At 43.5% G+C, this 18933-nt stretch overlaps 1 protein-coding gene across 2 annotated transcripts; it reads left to right on the top strand.

The window, feature by feature from the left end:
• Positions 1-6311: 6311 nt before the first annotated feature.
• Positions 6312-18720, top strand: LOC140214141 (uncharacterized). 2 transcript variants are annotated; one of them, XM_072285502.1, is made up of 4 exons: positions 6312-6503; positions 7910-9164; positions 12963-13067; positions 18559-18720. In XM_072285502.1, exons 1-4 carry the CDS (start codon positions 6384-6386, stop codon positions 18561-18563), a joined length of 1485 nt encoding a protein of 494 aa, XP_072141603.1. In that variant the 5' UTR covers positions 6312-6383; the 3' UTR covers positions 18564-18720. The 2 variants fall into 2 exon arrangements, 1 of the variants encoding a protein (XP_072141603.1); XR_011891092.1 differs by lacking the exon at positions 7910-9164.
• The last annotated feature ends 213 nt before the right edge of the window (positions 18721-18933 follow it).

Raw genomic sequence — 18933 nt, 5'->3', positions numbered from 1 at the left:
CTGCAGGACTTCGTCCGCCAGCTGCAGCTCCGACCTCTCGCGTACTTGAGTCCTTAACTTCTTTTGGGACTGCTCCACCTGCAGTTCAATAAGGCACAATAGATGCCCTGGCAAAATGAACGCACACCACTTTCTGCACAGAATGTAACAGTTAAGTGTAATGCAGCACGACTTTATTTACCTACCTACAGCAGAATAAAAGTAAAACACAAACAAAGCTATATACAATAACCAACTCAATGTGAAAAGCAATAAAAACAAAGCTGAAATGATATTTCTGTAGATGTGGTGCAGATGTTGTTACACTCACAAACAAAAGAAAGCTAGAATTTGCATTCCATATTTCTGCTGCATGCTAGTTAAAGGTGCTCATATTATTATGATGACGACTTGGGATTTCAATGGTACACTCATAACACCAATAATAACTAACCAATTCACATACAATAGGTGTTTCCATTACTATACAAGAATTTTGTTTAAACCGTGTGTGGCAGATAGCAAAGTTGTAGTCCATGAACCCGATTGCTCACAACGACTGCCAAAATGGGCACGACACAAAATAATTTCTGCCAATCATTGAGGGCTACCGGCTGATTTGGAAAAGTGGCAGTAGAAGATTGAATAACAGTTCATTTAATCAAAATGGAGGGGACATGCTTGAAAAGTTTGTGGCCCTTTATACGAAATGTCTCACAACTTCAAGGGTCCCAGAGAACTGGAAGAATGCCAACATTCTACTAATCCACAAAAAGGAGACGTTAAAGAATTGGAAAATTACAGGCCCATTAGCTTACTTATTATATAAAAGATTTACCAAAACAATCTCCAATAGAATAAGGGCAATATTGGACTTCAGTCAACCAAGGCAATAGGCTGGCTTCAGGAAGGGATTCTGTACAATGGATCACATCCATGTAATCAATCAGGTAATAAAGAAATCTGCAGATTAGTCAGCCTCTCTACATGGCTTTCATAGAATACGAAGAGGCACTTGATTCGGTAGAGATACCAGAAGTCATAGAGGCATTACTTAATCAAGGATTAGAGCAGGCTTACATAAATATGTTGGAAAATATCTACAAAGATTCCACAGCTACCCTAATTCTCCACAAGAAGAGTAGGAAGATACCTATAAAGAAAGGGGTCAGCAAAGGCGACACAATCTCTCCAATGATATTCATTGCATGCTTGGAAGAAGTGTTCAAGCTAGTAAATTGGGACCACTTAGGAGTAAGGATCAACGGCGAACATCTCGGCAACCTTCGGTTCGCAGATGACATTGTCCCGTTCAGCAACACTGGGGACGTGTTACAACAAATGATTGAGCACCTTAACAGAGAGTTTGCAAGAGTGGGGTTGAAAATTAATATTCAGAAAACAAAGATAATCATCAATAGCCTGGCAAGGGAGCAAGATTTCAGTATCGCCAGTCAGCCTGTAGAGTCCGCGAAGGAATATGTTTACCTAGGACTCACAGGGGACCCCAATCATGAGAAAGATATTCATAGAACAATAAATTTGCGGTAGAGTGTATACGGCCGACATACTCAAATTCCTACTGGAAGCTTACCATTATCACTAAAAAGAAAGATGTACAATCAGTGCATTCTACTGGTGCTAACATATAGGGCAGAAACTTGGAGACTGACAAAGAAGCTCGAAAAGAAGTTAAGGACCGCACAAAGAGCGATGGAACAAAGAATTATAGGTGTAGCGTTAAGAGACAGGAAAACAGCAGTGTGGATCAGAGAGCAAGCGGGCACAGCCAATATTTTAATTGGCATTAAGAGAAAAAAAAAGGAGCTAGGTGGGGCATGTAATGTATAGGTTAGATAACCGGTGGACCATTAGGGTTACAAAATGGGTGCCAAGAAAAGGGAAATGCAGTCGAGGACGGCAAAAGACTAGGTGGGGTAATGAAATTAAGAAATTCGCAGGTGCAAGTTGGAATCGGTTAGCACAGCACAGGGGCCAATTAGAGATCGGAGAGAGAGGCCTTCATCCTGCAGTGGACTTAAAGTAGGTTAATGATGATGATGTATACACATATAGATAAAGCACTTTACATGTTACTGAAACTTGCAGCACAGATTCAACCACAACTGTTTTAAGATGCATGTGGCGCATCTTAAATATCATTATTTTAATCACTGCTTTTGCTTTTGATATACCTGTGCATGCAGCAGCTTATGTGGGAGAACTTGCATGGACTAGAACATGAAACCTTTTTTACTATTTAGACAACTATTTGGTAATATGGAGTATGTTATGCATGCACAATGCTATATATAAGGCTTCAATTACAAAAAGGCTTGCAGTTTACATAGTAAAATTATTCTGTGAAGGCTTTGTACTGTGACCTACCATGAAAAAATTTCTGATCTCAGCTGCCAAAGTAACTAAAACATTATTAAGAATAAAATTGTGTTTGCATTCTGTTCTTTCTCCTGCAGACGTCACAAGATTTTGAATCAGTTATAAGTTCAGAGTGGGCACTCCACCCTCTCGCTTTCATCGCATTTGTCTCTTCTAGCTGTTTCTTTTGCCACCATGCAAACTTGCCCAACTGTCTGCTTTTGCCTTATCAGCACACTGTTGTCTTAGAGGCGATGTGAAATTGACTTGCAGTACATCTACAGAGTGTTATGAAGGTGGAAAGTGCTTGGTTTAAGTGAATGGTGGTGCATCACTTACTGACTTATTCCACTATCACTAATTAGCACGCGGAATGCTTGCAGGTGTTCCAAAAATTTTTTTACCATTCTTTTCGCTGTAGTATGTGTGATGCAATCACATTGACTTCCGTGCAGGTTGGACATCACTGTCATTACTTTTTGAAGACGTAAGGCAGTTCAGCACATAATATTAAGTGCTCTAGCCTTCTGCCTTGCATGCAGCAAATGCAATTATCAACAAGGCATTATTACCTTTTCTTTGCTCCTTTTTCGCCCTTTTGGCAAGTCCACCAACACCTTCCTGGGGCGCTTCTCCATGTAGGCCTGCATCTCCTCCATCGATTCTGCAGATAATATAACGTTGTGGGATGCAACCCAAACACACGCAGACACAAATATCCTACAAGGCCTACTTGCATAATGTTCCTGCAAGCACGACAACGCCGTTACAATCCAAGGAAAGACGCCGCCTTTTGGAGACTCTACAGCCGTTTTGAAGCACGCCTACATGAAATGCTCATGGTGCAATCATTGTGCGATAGCGTATATTGAAAATTAAAGACTCCAAGTGAATGCACATACAGGTAATGTAACCGCCACTTTCGAGGCGTAACACACATTGTGTGAAAAGGTCTAGATAAGCTGCTTCCCGACTTAAGTTATGTCACTACGGCCGCTGCCTATACACAACGTACGCTCTTCGATCCAGGACATCACTACGAAAGGGTACGAATGGAGCTTGACGTGTCACTTACCAGCGAGATGCAGGATTCGCGCTTCATAGAAGTCGCCGTCTGTGTTGTCGTCTCCAGGCCAGTAAACGCTGTAAGATTTGGTTGGCTGGAAATCGGCAACGTTCTTGGGCTTGAAGTCGCTTATGGCGCAGTGCTTGACGACAGCCGTCTTGCCATCGAATTCGTATTGCACGAACGCAAACATTGTCACGCAGCTCAGGTCAGTGGCGGCAAGCTAGGAGGCACGGGCGAACCAAGCGAACTGTCACTGAGAGAGTAGCAATCTCCACGTGTTCACGTTATACCACGTGCTTGAGATGTGACGTCCTATTGACGACATTACCCAATGTCATGTGATCTAAGGCGCGAACATACGAAAGTGCCACACTGCTTTCGTGCTAGTGTAGCTGTTTGCGGGACGCACAATAGAGCCTTTTCATTCAAAACGCGTGCTAAATAATGTGAAACAGGTGTCCACACTAAATGAGCCACCATGATGCCGTTATAAGGTTAGGAAATGTTGGCTGCACTTTCTTAATCTTTCTTTTTTAATGCAGACTTTCGTCACATCTGCGTCAAAAGTTAATTTTGCACGACGAACGGGAAGTTTCCGAGAATTACATGCAAGATAGATTAAAACGGCAAGGTGAGTGGGTGTAATAAAAGCGAGATGAATTTTTGTTTTTTTTTCTAAATTCGGTATTCGTATCATATTGCATAACGGGTCACTCTGTATATATGGCATTGTATATACCCCATGATTTTCTTATACATTTAAGTTTATCTCAATTGACAACAGCGACAATAGCTAATAATAATAGGGAAAATGCAATTATTCTGTGGAAGTGGAATTGCCACGTCGTGAAATTACTCCTTTGAAAGTTGGCAGTGAACACTTTTTAGGGCGCTGCACGTGTACACTGATGCAGCTGGACACAAAAGTGAAGACAACTTTTATGCTTGGCACACATTTGCAGTCACAACTTGCTTGCTCTTTTCTGCATTATTTCACTTTTGGTAAGCTACATGGTGTTTCGATCGTGAATCCTCGAAATATTTTAATTGTGAAGCGTGCGGCGCTTGAAGCACGATTGACTGTCGACCTACGCTGCGTTGGATGCGCCCAGTTACCATCCTCAAACACATCTTTTCTTCCTGCTTCCCTTCCTTTCTTTCTTGTTCCTGCGTTTTTTTCTTATTTTTTTTTTAATTTCCTTAATTAATATTGCGGTCTTCTAGTTCGTTGTCCTCCCGAAAAAACCCTGGCTTAATTCCCAGTCCCGCGGTTGTTGTTATAGCGCACGGGCTAGTCTAGCTTCGGGGTTTTGACGGTTGTTAATCTGTAACTTTTCCATATATGGTCATGCACAAGCTTCTACAGCGATTCTTTAAAACTGATGGTAGCGCTAAAAAGGACGAACACACGGTGAAAAGACGACACGACGACGAGGAAACGCTACTCACAATTGGTTTATTTTTCGAAAAGGGTTCAATATTTAAGAGCTATTCAATATTCTAGAGCGAACAACTAACATTTTAAAATATGAACCAAGCTTAGTTCTTGCAAGCCAAGAGCAATAATGCATAGTGCTTCATGCTTGAGTGTTTGTACAAAACATGCGAATACTTATGCGTGATACGGAGGTATACAATCCTACGACTTATACAAGTGGACATTCAGGAAGCTGTTTATACAGCGAGATATAGCAATGCATATGCTGCTGTGACGGTCCCGACTCCCCCTATTTCATTAATGATGGAACTTGTGTTGGGAAGAATTGATTATACGAGAGTACAGCGCTGTAGTTATATGTATGTATTAGAGTGCTGCAACTTATGATGATCGGCAAAAGTGCTGGAAAGCGTTTAGAGCACCCTGCACATGTATCTTGACTTCTGTGATTTTCGCCAACATCGCATAATCTACAGAACGCAGATCAAAAGTCATGTAAAAGAACTATAAAGGATGACTTATAATTTCGGTATAGTGTGGATAATTACACTGATATCCACAAGTGTGCTGAATCGGGCTGGTTCATCCCACGCACAGTGGGAATCAATGTTATGCGAAACATTTGCATGTAGCGGGCTCGTTTGGGATTGCGCAAAGCGTTACCAGGTACATATTTGTGTAATACAAATAGCTCTGTGTCTGACAGGAGCGTGCGTATTACGACATCAGCAAGACGACGGTGACGACCATCGCGTGACGACGACGGCATGATTTCGACGTGAGCTTATACGACATGCCGATTGTTGGTTTCAACACAGGTATACTAGACGAGCGTAAGAGAGAGAAACGCTAATAAGTGGCCGCATCAGCCTAAGTACAGGGTCCTGAATATTTCGCTGCGCGTGTTCTCAAAAAGGTTTTGTGCTCATCCCTGCACTGTTCTTGCTCAAATTTTGCAAAACGATCGCATTTTTGCATCGAATTCATTTAGTATAACACTTCGCACATTTACTTGTTTGGTTTTTATGAAACAAAGTGCAAATATACTGCACATATGAGAATGCAAGCTGCTGCCGTCACTGCGCAAGCATAAACTTGTGTCGCCGCCTGCCGTCAGATGCAGAAAGCAGCGTTTCAAGGAGGGCATTCGCCTATCCTAGGAGTGGGCAACGCGCGGAAGCCCTCCCTGAAACGCTGCTTTCTGCAGCTGACGGCAGGCGGCGAAACAAGTTTATGTTTACTAGCAAAGAAAAAAAAGCAGCGGCCAGGTGGCGACCATCAATGTTTTCCATCTCACAAAACACAATATATATCCATTGCTCACGCATGGCTCCATAATCTTGGATAGTCGGCCGCGTGGTTCGGTTTGTACATGCCTCCTTTTGGGGTTTCGACTAAGTTTTGTGGTATTCCGAAGGTGAAGCTAGCTCTTAGTTGTGTTTGCCCGCAAGTATTTGCAGCAGCAGTAATAAGCGTGCCGCAGGCCCAGCTTGCTCTCTGCTAGTGTTTGCGCGCAGCATGTCGCAGAAGACGCGAGGCCGCTACAGGCGGTACTTGGAACCGAACTCAACTGATCAAGTACCAAAGCAGACCCTCAGCAGCATTGCCAAGCGAGCGAAAACACGCAGCGCTAGCAAGGTACGTGCAATACTGATAATTCAGTGATTATAACAAGTTCTTTTTGGGTGGAGGGGGGGGGGGGCAGTTTTTGACATGCCACTTTGGTTTAGTGGCTGTGGCGTTCTGCAGCCGAGCACAAAGTCGAGTTCTGTGCAGAGAAATATAAACATCTTTATTGACTAGTCAGAGGACTGTTGGCGGGGCCCCTAATCCAGGGCTCCCATGACGATTGCCGCGGCGCCGCTTTACGATGCAGGCAGAAAGTAAAAACAGTCCTGTGTAGTTTTTCGTACAGAGCTTGATCAAGGCTCTAGTCTAGAACGGTGAAAGCAACTGCGAGAGCATCAGACGACCACCAGGGTCAAAAGAGAGAATGCGTCACTTAAAATCACGACGTAGCTGAGCCGCAGCGAATTGCGTCTCTTTTTCTCAAGCTTAAAAAAAAGACTGGGCTTGAACGCGTTGAACTACCACAGAAGAATTGCTGCTGTGCCCTATATTCAGGTAACAAATCTAGAATAGACAACGCAGTTGCAAAAGTTATCTCTGATTTCGATTGCTTGTGTAGGCAAATGAGCATAAGCAATAACTGAGCATGTGACAATGTAGGTAATTGTTGCCCTCAAATATAATACATTTCTTTCACGTGCTATTACCACATCGACCCAAGAGGCCAGTGCATCAATTCCCTTTTGCAGGATTGTGCCAACTCGTTGGATTCTTTCCCTTGCCGTCAGATCTTTGCATTTCTAAGTACTTGTGCACTCCTTGATTTAACAAATAAATAAGCACACAATTGTGATAAAATATAATAAATTGTATTATATTAGCTTGATAGCTTAGGGGAGCTTTCTGTATCCTTGGCATTGAGATTTGTCAGCAGCCATTTGTATTATTGGAAAACAGGATTAGTTGTATTTTAAACTAATGCACATGATGCAACAAAACAGCATCACTGTGTTGCTTCCAATGGGCGTATGTTTTCTCTATTTTGTCATAATTTCATCCTTTGCTCATGTCGGTATGAACTTGAGCGCAGCAATTAAAATTAATCCAGGTTATATTAAGTGTCATGTTCTCATACGATTCTGTGTACAGTGCACTTAGAATATCCTGCTTCTAAGATGCCTTACGAACCACCTGAATTGAGTATTTTGCAACTGATTATATGGCAGCATGTTATACACATATTGTAATATCAATTATTAATAATGGCTGAACAAGGGAAGCCTCAGCCCAGAGCGAGCCTTCCATTGTGTGACCCTTTTTAATGTTTTGGATATCAATTATATTACTTATTCTTTGTGTTATTATTAGTTGTGATACTTCTGTTTATTACACATCACTTCCACTGTAATTTATCTGCCCAGTACGCAGTAAAAGTAATTACCACTTAATTAAGACTGGAAGGCCTTTTTTTCCAGGTTGTTGCACCAAACAAGCAGGCAGCGACCATTGTTTGTGCAAAGGACTCTCCAGTTCATCGGACAGCCAGTGTTTCTGAAGATGCATCTCGGGATGGCAACCTGAGCATGTTACCAGACATGGCTGCTAGCTGCCTTGATGATGAACCGCCAATGCCTTATGCCAGCAACACATGTGAAAGAGACGAGAGAGACGAAGATGAATGCTCTGTTCCTGCTCCCAGTGTTGCCATGCAGGATGTCGGCTCTGAAACCGAAGAAGAGGCCGACCATACACAGGTGCAACATGACAGCGAAGGTGACAGTGCAGCCGAAGATTGTGACACGGAACAGTTCGGTTTGGATGATGCCCCTGAGCAGTACTTCTTGAAACTCTCAAAGGAAACGCTCCCTTCGCAGTCGACGACAAAGGCAGAGGCACTGTTGCTCATCTTAGCTTATGTTGTCAGTGCTGGACTGACGTGGGCTCAAATTAGAGGTCTGCTAATTTTGATAAATGCCCTGTTAGGAAGCAATGTAGTGCCTGGAAGCACATATTTCTTCCGAAAGCTCTGGAAAGACAAGAAAGAACTGATAAAGCTACATTTTTTTTGTCACACTTGTCATGAATATTTGGGGAAGTTCTCAAGATCTGAAGAAAATGTGTCGGTGACTTGTCAGTCATGTGGCATGGAGAAGACGCTTCAGAGCCTGAAGCATTCTGGGAGTTTCTTCTTGATGTTTGATATGAGGCAGCGGATGCTAGATATATTGAAGAATGTTGGTGGTGCACTGCTTCAAAACTTGCAGTTGCTGGCATCGCGACGCTTTATACCAGGAACATACAGTGACATCACTGACGGTGATTTGTATAGAAGCATAAGGAAACAGTTTAATATGAGTTGGTCAGATTTGACACTGTGCTTCAATACAGATGGTGCACCAGTTTTTGAATCGAGCAAATATTCAATTTGGCCAATTCAAATTCTTTTGAACGAGCTTCCTGCTCAAGTCCGGTGGCAAAATATAGCAATTGGCGCTCTGTGGTTTTCAAAAGTTCACCCTCCAATGCATCTTTTCATTGGCAAATTTGTTGAAGAGCTTGCCAATATTGGAACTCTTACATGGTCCCATGGTGGAAGACGAATCAAATCAGCGGTCCATGCAGTTACTTGCTGTGTTGATTCGCCAGCTAGAGCTGCAGTTCTGAACATGAAGCAATTCAACGGCTACTTTGGCTGTAGTTGGTGTTTGGAGAGAGGCACAGCTGTAGAAGGTGAGTGCACGCATGGTACTTAGTGCCCATAGCTACAAAGCACTTTGAATTGGTGTTGTCAAACTCTTATTGGCAACAGAAGCAAAAATATTAAGTGAGTACTATGAACCAGCAAGTGGAGGGCAAATTGAGTGCAAGCTTAACTTTACACATTTATCATAGAAAGTGTATTTATTTGTCCAGCACCGAGGCTAGAGCTGGAGATCTATCTTGATAGATGGAAAAGCTGGGTGGGTGAAGTTTTGTTGCATATGTTCCCATCTACTAAATGGTCTGGATAGTTGCAATGTTTTTATGCCACATTGGGCAATTTTTGACTAGTTTTTCTCAAAGCAGTGTATATATTGTTTTTTACAGGACATTTTCTATAGACCATTTCTTTAGAGAACTGGTAGTGGAATTTAACATAATTTATCTCCGTATGAGCAAGTTATTTGTGGCTTAGAAGTATGGTTCTTTGTGCTAGTTGGTTAGATACATTAATGGGGATCATAGCGCTATAGGACACAGACTAGAGGGAGACAACAGGACAAGCGCTCATGCTGTTGCCTCCGTCTTCTCTGTGTCCTATAGCGCTATGATACCCATGGATTAATTTGTGGCTTCAGCCAGACGATTTGCAAATTTATTACTTGCAGAACATACAATTCAGCTGAACCTATCAGTGATGGCATTATGACAGCATGCTATGAAGCCACAGGAACATTAGTATTCCTGAGCCAATTTCCGTTTGTATCTTTTTCAGAAGGTACTTTTTTCAGAAGGTACTTGAAAGCCCTTTTTAGGACTAGTGTGTAGGTCAGCAGAAAAGTTAAGTGCTTTTGCCTGTGCATGGAACGGGAGTTTAAGCTATGCTGCTGCAATCACAAGCAGCAGTCTTGGTAAGCCGACAATTCTAGATGCATTGCAAAAAGTGTGGCGAAACTCGCATGTAATTTTAGGTCTCGTTGCCCTTGTTTATGGAACAAATCTCAATGGTTGCTCTCCGATGTGGCTTTGGTTGGCGTAGGCGTGCTTAGCTCGGAGATCAGAGACGGCATGCATAGAGGAGCTACTGCCCTACAAGTTGCAGATGCTTCCTGTTCAGGAAGGGCTCATCTTCATTGCAGAGTGCAGCTCGTAGGCGCTTGTTCTGCGGCAAGCGTTGGCGTAACTGAGCAAATGACCGCAGCGAAGAATGAAAGAGTGAATGCGGACTGCAGCAGGGGACGAGATGTGAGGAGGAAGGCATGAGAAGAAAAGTGTAGTGTAGCGATGATGGCTACGAGTCGGTGCCAGAGTAGTGCGCGTCATCTAGGAGGTCTGCCGGCGGCTGCTGCTGTGATTCGCAAGCACGCGTCACACACACGCTGGCTCCCGCAATCTCTAAATTAGCAAGGCAGTCGCGCCGTACTTCACTCTGTTTGCAGTGGGCTGCACAAGACTGATTGTCTGTGCCAGCCAATATATTGCGAAATGAAAACATGTATAGAGCTGTGCTCCAATTCTGCATTAGGGAGTATCCTGATTGTCGGTGAATTTATTTCTTCCTTCATGCATTGCACTTTTTGTTTTCAATGTGCCATGCTGGAGTGATGCAGAAGAAACTTCCAAAAAAATAAGCCAGAAGATGGTAATGCCAGTAGTTGTGCTGCGATAAGTTATGTTGTTGGGTTGAATGGTTGCTTCCCACTAAAAAAGACCCAGGTTTGAGTCTCAGCAGAACATTGGTTCTTTTGCTTTATTACTTTATGTTTATATTTTACTTTATATGCTGGTGCTTGATACTTGTTTCCATTGCTATGCAATGTCAAAATAAATCGAGCAGAAATTGCAGAAAAAAAGTGATACATTTTAGTAGCACGAGCTCCGAGGGACACTCTTGTTTCTTGCGCAGCACTTCCGGTCACCTCCTGTGATGACCGGGAACGAAATTGAATAAAAAAAATTGAAAAATAAACATGGTACAGTGCAAAATTCATGGGTACAATTATATGTATGACATCAAAGCATAAGTTTAGAAACAAGTTGAGTTACTGAAATATCTGGACCGCGCCAACATATGCACAAGTTGTCGCAGTTACTCCAGTCATCGTTCCACTGATGCCTTCAAAACCAACGCCGGCCCACATGGCCTCCATGACTACCAGCGCACCTAGCCAAACCAGCTATCCGCTGTGGCATCCTCCTCGTCCCATCCGCTACTACTGCGGCTATCGTGGCCACATAGCACATTTTTGCCACAAGCGCCAGCAAGACGAGCGTTGCGGATATGACGTATACGAACGGGATGACTTTTCGCCCAAAGCTACTTTCCATTGTCTAGGGAGCCTCCATGGTCAATGCCATCCTTATGCTCCACCACGCGGCCGCTCACCATCGCCTAATGTAGCATCCAAGATGGCTCCGACGTACCGTCCTGCGAGACGCTGCTCGCCATCACCCCTTCGCCACTCCACGTCCCCAATTGGACCTGCTTCTCAATTCGCAGAGCGTCGTCCGGCTTTTGGAGGAAAAGCTGCATCAAACGACAGAACAGAAATTCCTCTATCGCGTCCGTGCAACATGATATTGGTTGTAGTAGAAGGTGTACAAGTAGAAGCTTTGATAGACACTGGTGCTAGTGTTTCAGTTATTCACCGTGAATTGTCTTCGCGACTTCGGAAAGTTACGACCCCCTATGATGGACCTACGCTACTCGCTGCTCAAGGGGCCGCCATTCGACCTACTGTCATGTGCATTGCTTGTATATCCATTGATGGACTTCTGCATTACGTACAATTTGCAGTGCTAAGTTCGTGTGCCCAGCAGCTCATATTGGGATGGGATTTTCTTTCTATGGCCTCCGCCTCCATCTGCTGCGGGCAACGCATTCTCCACATGAACGACGCGACCTATTCACTTCATGCAGATGATGCTCCACTTCACTTGCTTGCTGCAGAAGATACTGCGCTACCTCCTCGCCATCAAAGCATTGTTACTGTGACGTCTGATGTCATTGACTGCGGCGACGTGCTCGTATTACCATCTGCAAGCGGTCTCGCAAGAGGGATAACCTTTGCATCAGGGCTGGCTTAGTTTTATCATGGCTCTGCACTTCTCTACGCTACAAACATGACATCTGAAGATATTCTCATCCCTAAAAGCACTACATTAGCTTGCACCACTGAATTGGAGTCTATCTCTGTTGTTTCCTTTGACAGTTTTTTACTGCAGATTTAGCTGCCACATGTATGCGAATAAAGTGGGAATGCACTGAAAGGTAATGTTTTAAATGATTTAAATGTAAATCAAAAATAAGTGGTTAATTACTTGGGCATGGTAGCTATCTGCCTAAAAAGCGCACATAAATTTATGCTGAATGCTTGGCTTTTTAAGCTAGTGTGCTAAACCACTTATAGAAACATAAAAATCATTGTGGTTTAAACATTGGTGGATTAACTGCAGAGTCCATCAAGAATTCATTTAACCCTCTTATTTACATCGCTGATCATTTTCCCACTGTACTGCCGAAAGCACCATTGCTGCAATGCTCTGTGCTGCCACCAGTAGTAGTGGTACCACATCACATTATGTTTAGGTGGCATGCTCTGCACACTTTACCAATTTTAATAGCTGCAATCACCATATTTTATCTGGTTTTGTTATGCTATATGGACAAAGGCCGATTGCTGAGTCACTTATTTTGCAGGAATACTTAGTGTATGTGAGTGAAGACTTACTAAAGCTGAATTGCTGATACTGCCATATGATGTAATTCATAGCTTATTCTGATGCGTTCAGGAGATGACCTTTGCATTTGTGCGCTTATATTTGCAGGAACACTGAAGTACTTGTGCCATGCAGAGCCAGCCCCAGAAAGGACGCATGAAGGTGTTTTCAAGGCGATGCTTCAAGCTGTACACCAGAGAACTACAGTCGCTGGTATTAAGGGGCCATCTCCTTTGATGAAGCTAAAAAGTCTAGACCTTGTGTGGGGCTTGCCCCCAGACTATATGCATTGTGTTTTAGAAGGTGTAACAAAACAGCTGACTGAGTTGTGGCTTTCATCTGTAGGATCTGCCTATTACATTGGCAGAGAGCTGAAATTGCTGGATGGGAAGTTGTGTAGCATCAAGCCACCAATACCATTCGGACGAACACCGCGACCGCTCTCGGAGCGTTCTTTTTGGAAGGCTGTTGAATGGCGGCATTGGCTTTTATTTTATAGTATTCCATGCCTTTCAGGTGTGCTTGCACAAAGTTTCCTGGCTCATTTTTCTCTGCTTTCGAAAGCTGTTTTTTTATTGCTTAAAGATATTGTTACTGCAAGTGGCATAAATGAGGCAGAAGAGCTGTTGCTGAGATTTGTTGCTCATATGTCAAGACTTTATGGAGAATCTTCAATGACATTTAATGTCCACCAACTGCTACACTTGCCGAAGTCAACACGCATGTTTGGTCCTCTTTGGGCAACATCGACATTTCCCTTTGAAGATGGCAATGGCTTTGTATTGCGTCTTATTTCTGCGGCGAAGTTTGTGCCAATGCAGGTAGCTGAGAGGTGCATTATGCGAGAGATGTATCATAACTTGGAAAGAACAGTGACTATGTCTGCTCGCATAGCATCTGCAAAAGCGAAGATGGAAATTCAGTACAAGGCATGCTTTCAGACATGTGTTCTTGGTGTGCCCCAGCCATTTTCAGGGATGTCAGAAACTTTGCAGGAATTGTTTATATCTAAATTTGAGAGAGTGCCTGAAGTTTCAAGGTACTTCCGAGCACAGGTTGGCACAGTAGTCGTACATGCTGCAGACTATTTAGTTCCGCGAAAAACCTCTTCATATTATGTCAGCATGAAGGATGGCAAGTACGTGCATGTCTTGGGAATTTATGCGGACACAAGCTCCATATATTTTCATTGTCAGCACATGCTCATTGGTGCTTGTGCTTTTGATGTACCTCACATTATGCACTGCCAACACCCACCGCCCTCAGAAAATCACTGCCTGTACAGCAGTGATGACTTGCAGGCACAGTGTGTATTCTTCACTGTAGGCAGCTCATCCTACATCTGTGATGTTGGGAACTCTGTAGAGAAGTTTTGATTCCACCTGTAGATGTACAAGGCCTACAGGGACTGACTACTGATCTTTTAAAGGAATCCTTTGTGGTGAAATGGCGAGTTTACGAAATGTGTACAGCGAGCTGAAACTATTCTTGCCTGCAGTAGTTAATCATATGAACTCTCTTGATGTGCATCAATACTAGCAATGTTTGAACTGAGAGAGCAGTGGGGACTTCATTCTGCATAATTTACACCATAGTCTCTTGTATAGTTTCTGAGCCGCCTCGCATTTCAATCCAGGCTTGCAGCGCTCTCTCTGTCGAAGCACCTATGCGGAAAAGTCGCAATGGCAGTGTATGCACTTCTGGAAGTCTTAAAATGTGACAAAACCTGTTCGCCTTACTAAAACTGTGGCTTGGGATGAAGGATATAGTAATAGAGCAATGACTGCTGTCTGTGAAGTAAAGCACACATTAGGCTGTCATAGCAAATCTGTTGTTTTGCATTCAAGAGCCCCTTACTTCGCTGTAGGATTTCATTGGCTTACTTTTATACAATGAACTAGCTGCATTGGCCGAGAGCCCCAGTCGTGTGCCACATGAAAAAAAAAACAACATATATATGTATCGGTTAGTGTTCTTGTTTTGCACATTGTGAACAAGTCGCAAGGTTAATGTGCTTGCGTTTAAACATGTAATGGAGTTGTCGTCGACTGTGTACCGGGTTTGAAAGCTTAGATTTCTAATTATTCTTGCTGTTAAATGCCATATTGCGATCAATGCAATTTGATCAATGCGGCACCATAAGCATTGGTGTGCGATATTGGCAAAAATGGTGCTGAAGTGCTGCGACAGCATTAAGTCTTAAGTATTCAGGCCCCAGTGATCACGAGAAGTTGTTCAAGACAACTGTGACTAAGTTTTTACCCTCTATGCTAACTAACTTTGCCCTGGAGGTCGTAGACAAGAATGACATTGCCAGAATGTTTGCACAGAAGCTCCTGTCATGAATGGTCTAGAAGCTGTAGATGCAAATGATAGCAATACTTTTGTTTGTGTCGCACTTCGTATTGACTTTTTGCTAGGCTAGCTTGTAATACTGTTTCCATGTGAAACTAAAGCACAAGGAACCATCTGATGATAAATGAGGACAATCTGTTACATTTGTTCCTGCACACATATTTTTTGCAGCAGATGCAATTTTTATTTGTGGCAATCTCTTTGTTCTTGCCAGTGGGCATTACAGGCACATAGATTCAGTGAAGTGAAGCTGCGCAAAAAAAAAAATGCAAACTATTAGGTGTCTGCTCTACTGAGCTTTTATTGCTGAGTGGTATAATCGAAGCCTATATTTCTTTTGGACATGGTGGAAAGGTTAACATCGCGACATTTGAAATTTGCCTTTATTTTTCCCATATAACGAAAATCGGGAGAGCACCACAGACTAAAAGCTGCAAAAGTGTTTTCAGCTTTTGTTAGGAATGTTCTCTGCTGATGCTGCATGCATGTTGACCACTTATTTGTCAGGGGTTCTGTTTTCTGTCATTGTGGGTGAATTACAGTTTGTTTATTTTGCCTGGCAGTGGCAAGCAGGCAGGCTGTCATGGCTATTGGCTAGCGCTATGTGCAGTGCTCAATTGTTCTTTAGCATGGCCAAAGTTTAGCCGCCCTTTCTAGTTCTCGGGAATCTTTTCTATTTCACCATACAGTCGTGGATTGCTTGAAAACTGTGCCCAGTATACTATTGATGTTGGTGACTCTAGAGGCAGGCATGTCCTCCTTTTGGTATCTGCACATCCATGTTCTTGTAGGAATCTAACTGCAATGGTTCTGTGCCAAGTCTTGTAGACTGCTGCTGAGAAGGGAGCTGCTTTGTTACGTGCGTGTGCTCTGGTCATAAAATTGAGTTTTTCTACCTTATTGATAACATTGAATTGGGGCTTGTTGGTCTGGCCGCAAGCTGAAGTAGTGTGAGGGTATAATTAATTTTTCCCCCTTTCTCAATCACTAATGTGGCATTTTTATTTATTTGTATTTTGCATCTGGTCATCAACATGCTTAAAAACTGATCAATAGTCCTGTCTGCTGATATTGTTTGCAAAGTGTCTATAGTAGAACACTTTGCACAAACCATTGGACTGTTTATTTTATTATGTATTTTTCACTGTTATTGTGTGCGAGTAATGACATGTGAAAGCTGTTGTTAGTGAAGTGTGTCTGTCATGGTATGCTTTGTACAAACTGTTGTAATGCTATTTTTTTCCCAGTGCCTTGCACTGCTGTATTGCTACTTCGTTTCTATGTGGCATTGCATGGTGTGTCCTGAGCTTTTGCAGAATAGCTAGTTTTCTATTGCTGTTTCTTGTTTATTGTATCATTTACTTCTAGTGGTCCTTTTATAAAACGAGAATCGATCAATATGTAATTGTTCATCTAATTTATTAACCGATATTCCACAAGTTGTATTTCTTTTTTTGCACCTGTATAAAAAAAGGCTCTTTTCATGCATTGCATTACCTAGATATGTACTGTGCTCACGGATTGAAACACGACACTGAGAGCGTGGCCACCAGTACATGCAGCACTGCTCGTAGAAGCAAGGTGTTGCATTGTGGTACTTTGCGAGTGAGGTTGTTTTGAGCGTATGCTTACTGCTTCTGGCTGCCTATTAATGGGACTGCGGTTCTCTGCAGCGCCGGAGGGGCGCGGCAAGCCTGGTGCGCTGGAGCGTGCCGATGGTTTCACGACATTATTTGCTCACGCACTCTTTTTATACATGCCCTTCCTATGCGGCACATGTGTTGTCCACGTAAGGCACATTTACGTTCATCTGAATAGAACGAACGTCTGCACGAAGGAATAGCAAACTTTATTGCAGAATGTAACCTTCTAGAAAAAAAAAAAGAAAGAATAACATTTGCTATTCCTTCATGCAGACATTCATTTTATTAAGGTGAACGTAAATGTGCCTTACGTGCACAGAATATCTGCCATATTGGAAGGGCATGTGTAACAAGAGCATGCGAGCAGACAGTGTGACGACATTGGCGGCACACTCTAGCGCGCCAGGCATGCAGCATCAGTGGGGCGCTGCGGGGAACCGCAGTCTCATTCATTGGCAGCTGGAAGCAGTAAGCCTATGCACAAAACGCTCTCACCCTCGCGGTATACCACACTGCATCACCCTGCTCCCACGCGACATTGCATATACCGGCGGCCACCCTCTTGCAGTGTTGTGTTTCAACCTGTGAGCACCATACATCATGCTTGCCATGTAATAGGGTGTGCAGACTTCATCAAGCCTTTGTTGCTTCTTGTCTGTGTCCTCGTCAGTGCCTGTTACTGAAATCGCCTTGGAACTTGGAATGGTCGGATAAAAGAAACTTGCAGTAAGCATTTCGACAAGAGGACCTAATTGGGGTGGCAAATGTAGCAGCTCATGTTCCAGCACTCTTGACGTAGATGCAGCAAGGTGTAGGAGCTGTGTGCCTCTATTACTATGCGAATTTGTGGTAAGGCGGGCGAGCGCATGCACCTCCATAAGGTTTACTAATGGCTGCTCGGTAGCAATTTCATCAAGTGTGCCATGCCTTTCATTGTGAGCTGTCTAGAATGGCAAGCAGAGCCGGCTTTTATGCCACCACATGTAACAAATGGGACCATGGCAGATGAGAAAACTGGTTGTGGGAAGGCCATTACTGTTTGTATGGGATTATGAATCACTTATGATGCACGCAAAGAGTGCAGCCATTCCCTCCTCTTACGACATGTAGAATAATGCCATAGGCTGCTAATCAAGACAGAGTTGAAAAGCATGTGGAGGCATTTGAGGAGAGGGAGATGCCACGGTCATGGTTCGTCGAAGCCAAATAGCCTTGAAGCTGAGAGCATTTCGCAAGTGCAGCTGCACAGGCCAGTTGTGCTAGCATTTTATACATGCACAAATTTGCTTACAGCTTTCTTTGTCCTTGGCGATAATGTAGCTGATTGGCACATTTCTGCTAAGGTACTTCCCCTAGCATGCAGTGCGATTGAATAATATATGCAAAAGAAACGCTCGAATAAGAGAGTGCGTACACATGGTGGCAGTTCATAGGGCCAATTGGGCTGTCCTGGTCGAGTTCATGTTGGGGTGAATGGTACATACGGTTCTTTAGAGGTCAAGGCTGAGAGTGGTGCTGGGGATGGGCGGTGGGTTGCATAGATTCAAGAAGTACGTACATGCCAGTCGTAGTTGCCTATCTGAAGGTTGTCAGCTGCGAGCCTGCAGGAAGACATAGCCATGGGAAGACCAAGCCTGTGGCTGTACATGAAACGTGCAGTCTTGCCCACTGACAGTGTTATGTTGAATATACATATGTTTTTCCAGTGTGACGGATCTTGGAATCGGGGCCGAGGTGCACCAGGCAGGTGTATGCTGACGGCAAGGGTCCAGCAAGGGCTGATGTTGAGGACCGTGTCATCCATTGGTGCTCTGATGGCACTGGCATAGTACAGCAAAAGCTGGTGTCTGCACGATCAGTCGCAGCTGATTCATGTTATTTCACAAGCTTAGCTGCAGGAACAATGCAAAGGACAGGTGGAGGTGGCTGGTGCGAGAAGCCGTCGGGAGTGGTGTCTTGGTGTGGTAATCTCGGTGTATCTGCAGTATCAATGTCTCATGAGGGATTCCGATAGCTGTCATTGCTTAATTTATTAAGAGCAGGTTTACTTGCTGCTGGGGACATGAATATAGAGTACACGA

This window comes from Dermacentor andersoni, chromosome 11, assembly GCF_023375885.2.
Source record: "Dermacentor andersoni chromosome 11, qqDerAnde1_hic_scaffold, whole genome shotgun sequence".
In the NCBI taxonomy this organism is placed as follows: Eukaryota; Metazoa; Arthropoda; class Arachnida; order Ixodida; family Ixodidae; genus Dermacentor; species Dermacentor andersoni.
Note: the sequence above shows the minus strand (reverse complement) of the source record. Positions and strands in the feature narration are given on the sequence as shown.

Excerpts from the sequence above, each read along its gene's own strand:
- LOC140214141 (XM_072285502.1), top strand. The coding sequence starts at position 6,384 with ATGTCGCAGAAGACGCGAGGCCGCTACAGGCGGTACTTGGAACCGAAC. Across the intron at positions 6,504-7,909 it reads AAACACGCAGCGCTAGCAAG|GTTGTTGCACCAAACAAGCA; the intron begins GTACGTGCAATA and ends CTTTTTTTCCAG. Across the intron at positions 9,165-12,962 it reads GAGAGGCACAGCTGTAGAAG|GAACACTGAAGTACTTGTGC; the intron begins GTGAGTGCACGC and ends TTATATTTGCAG.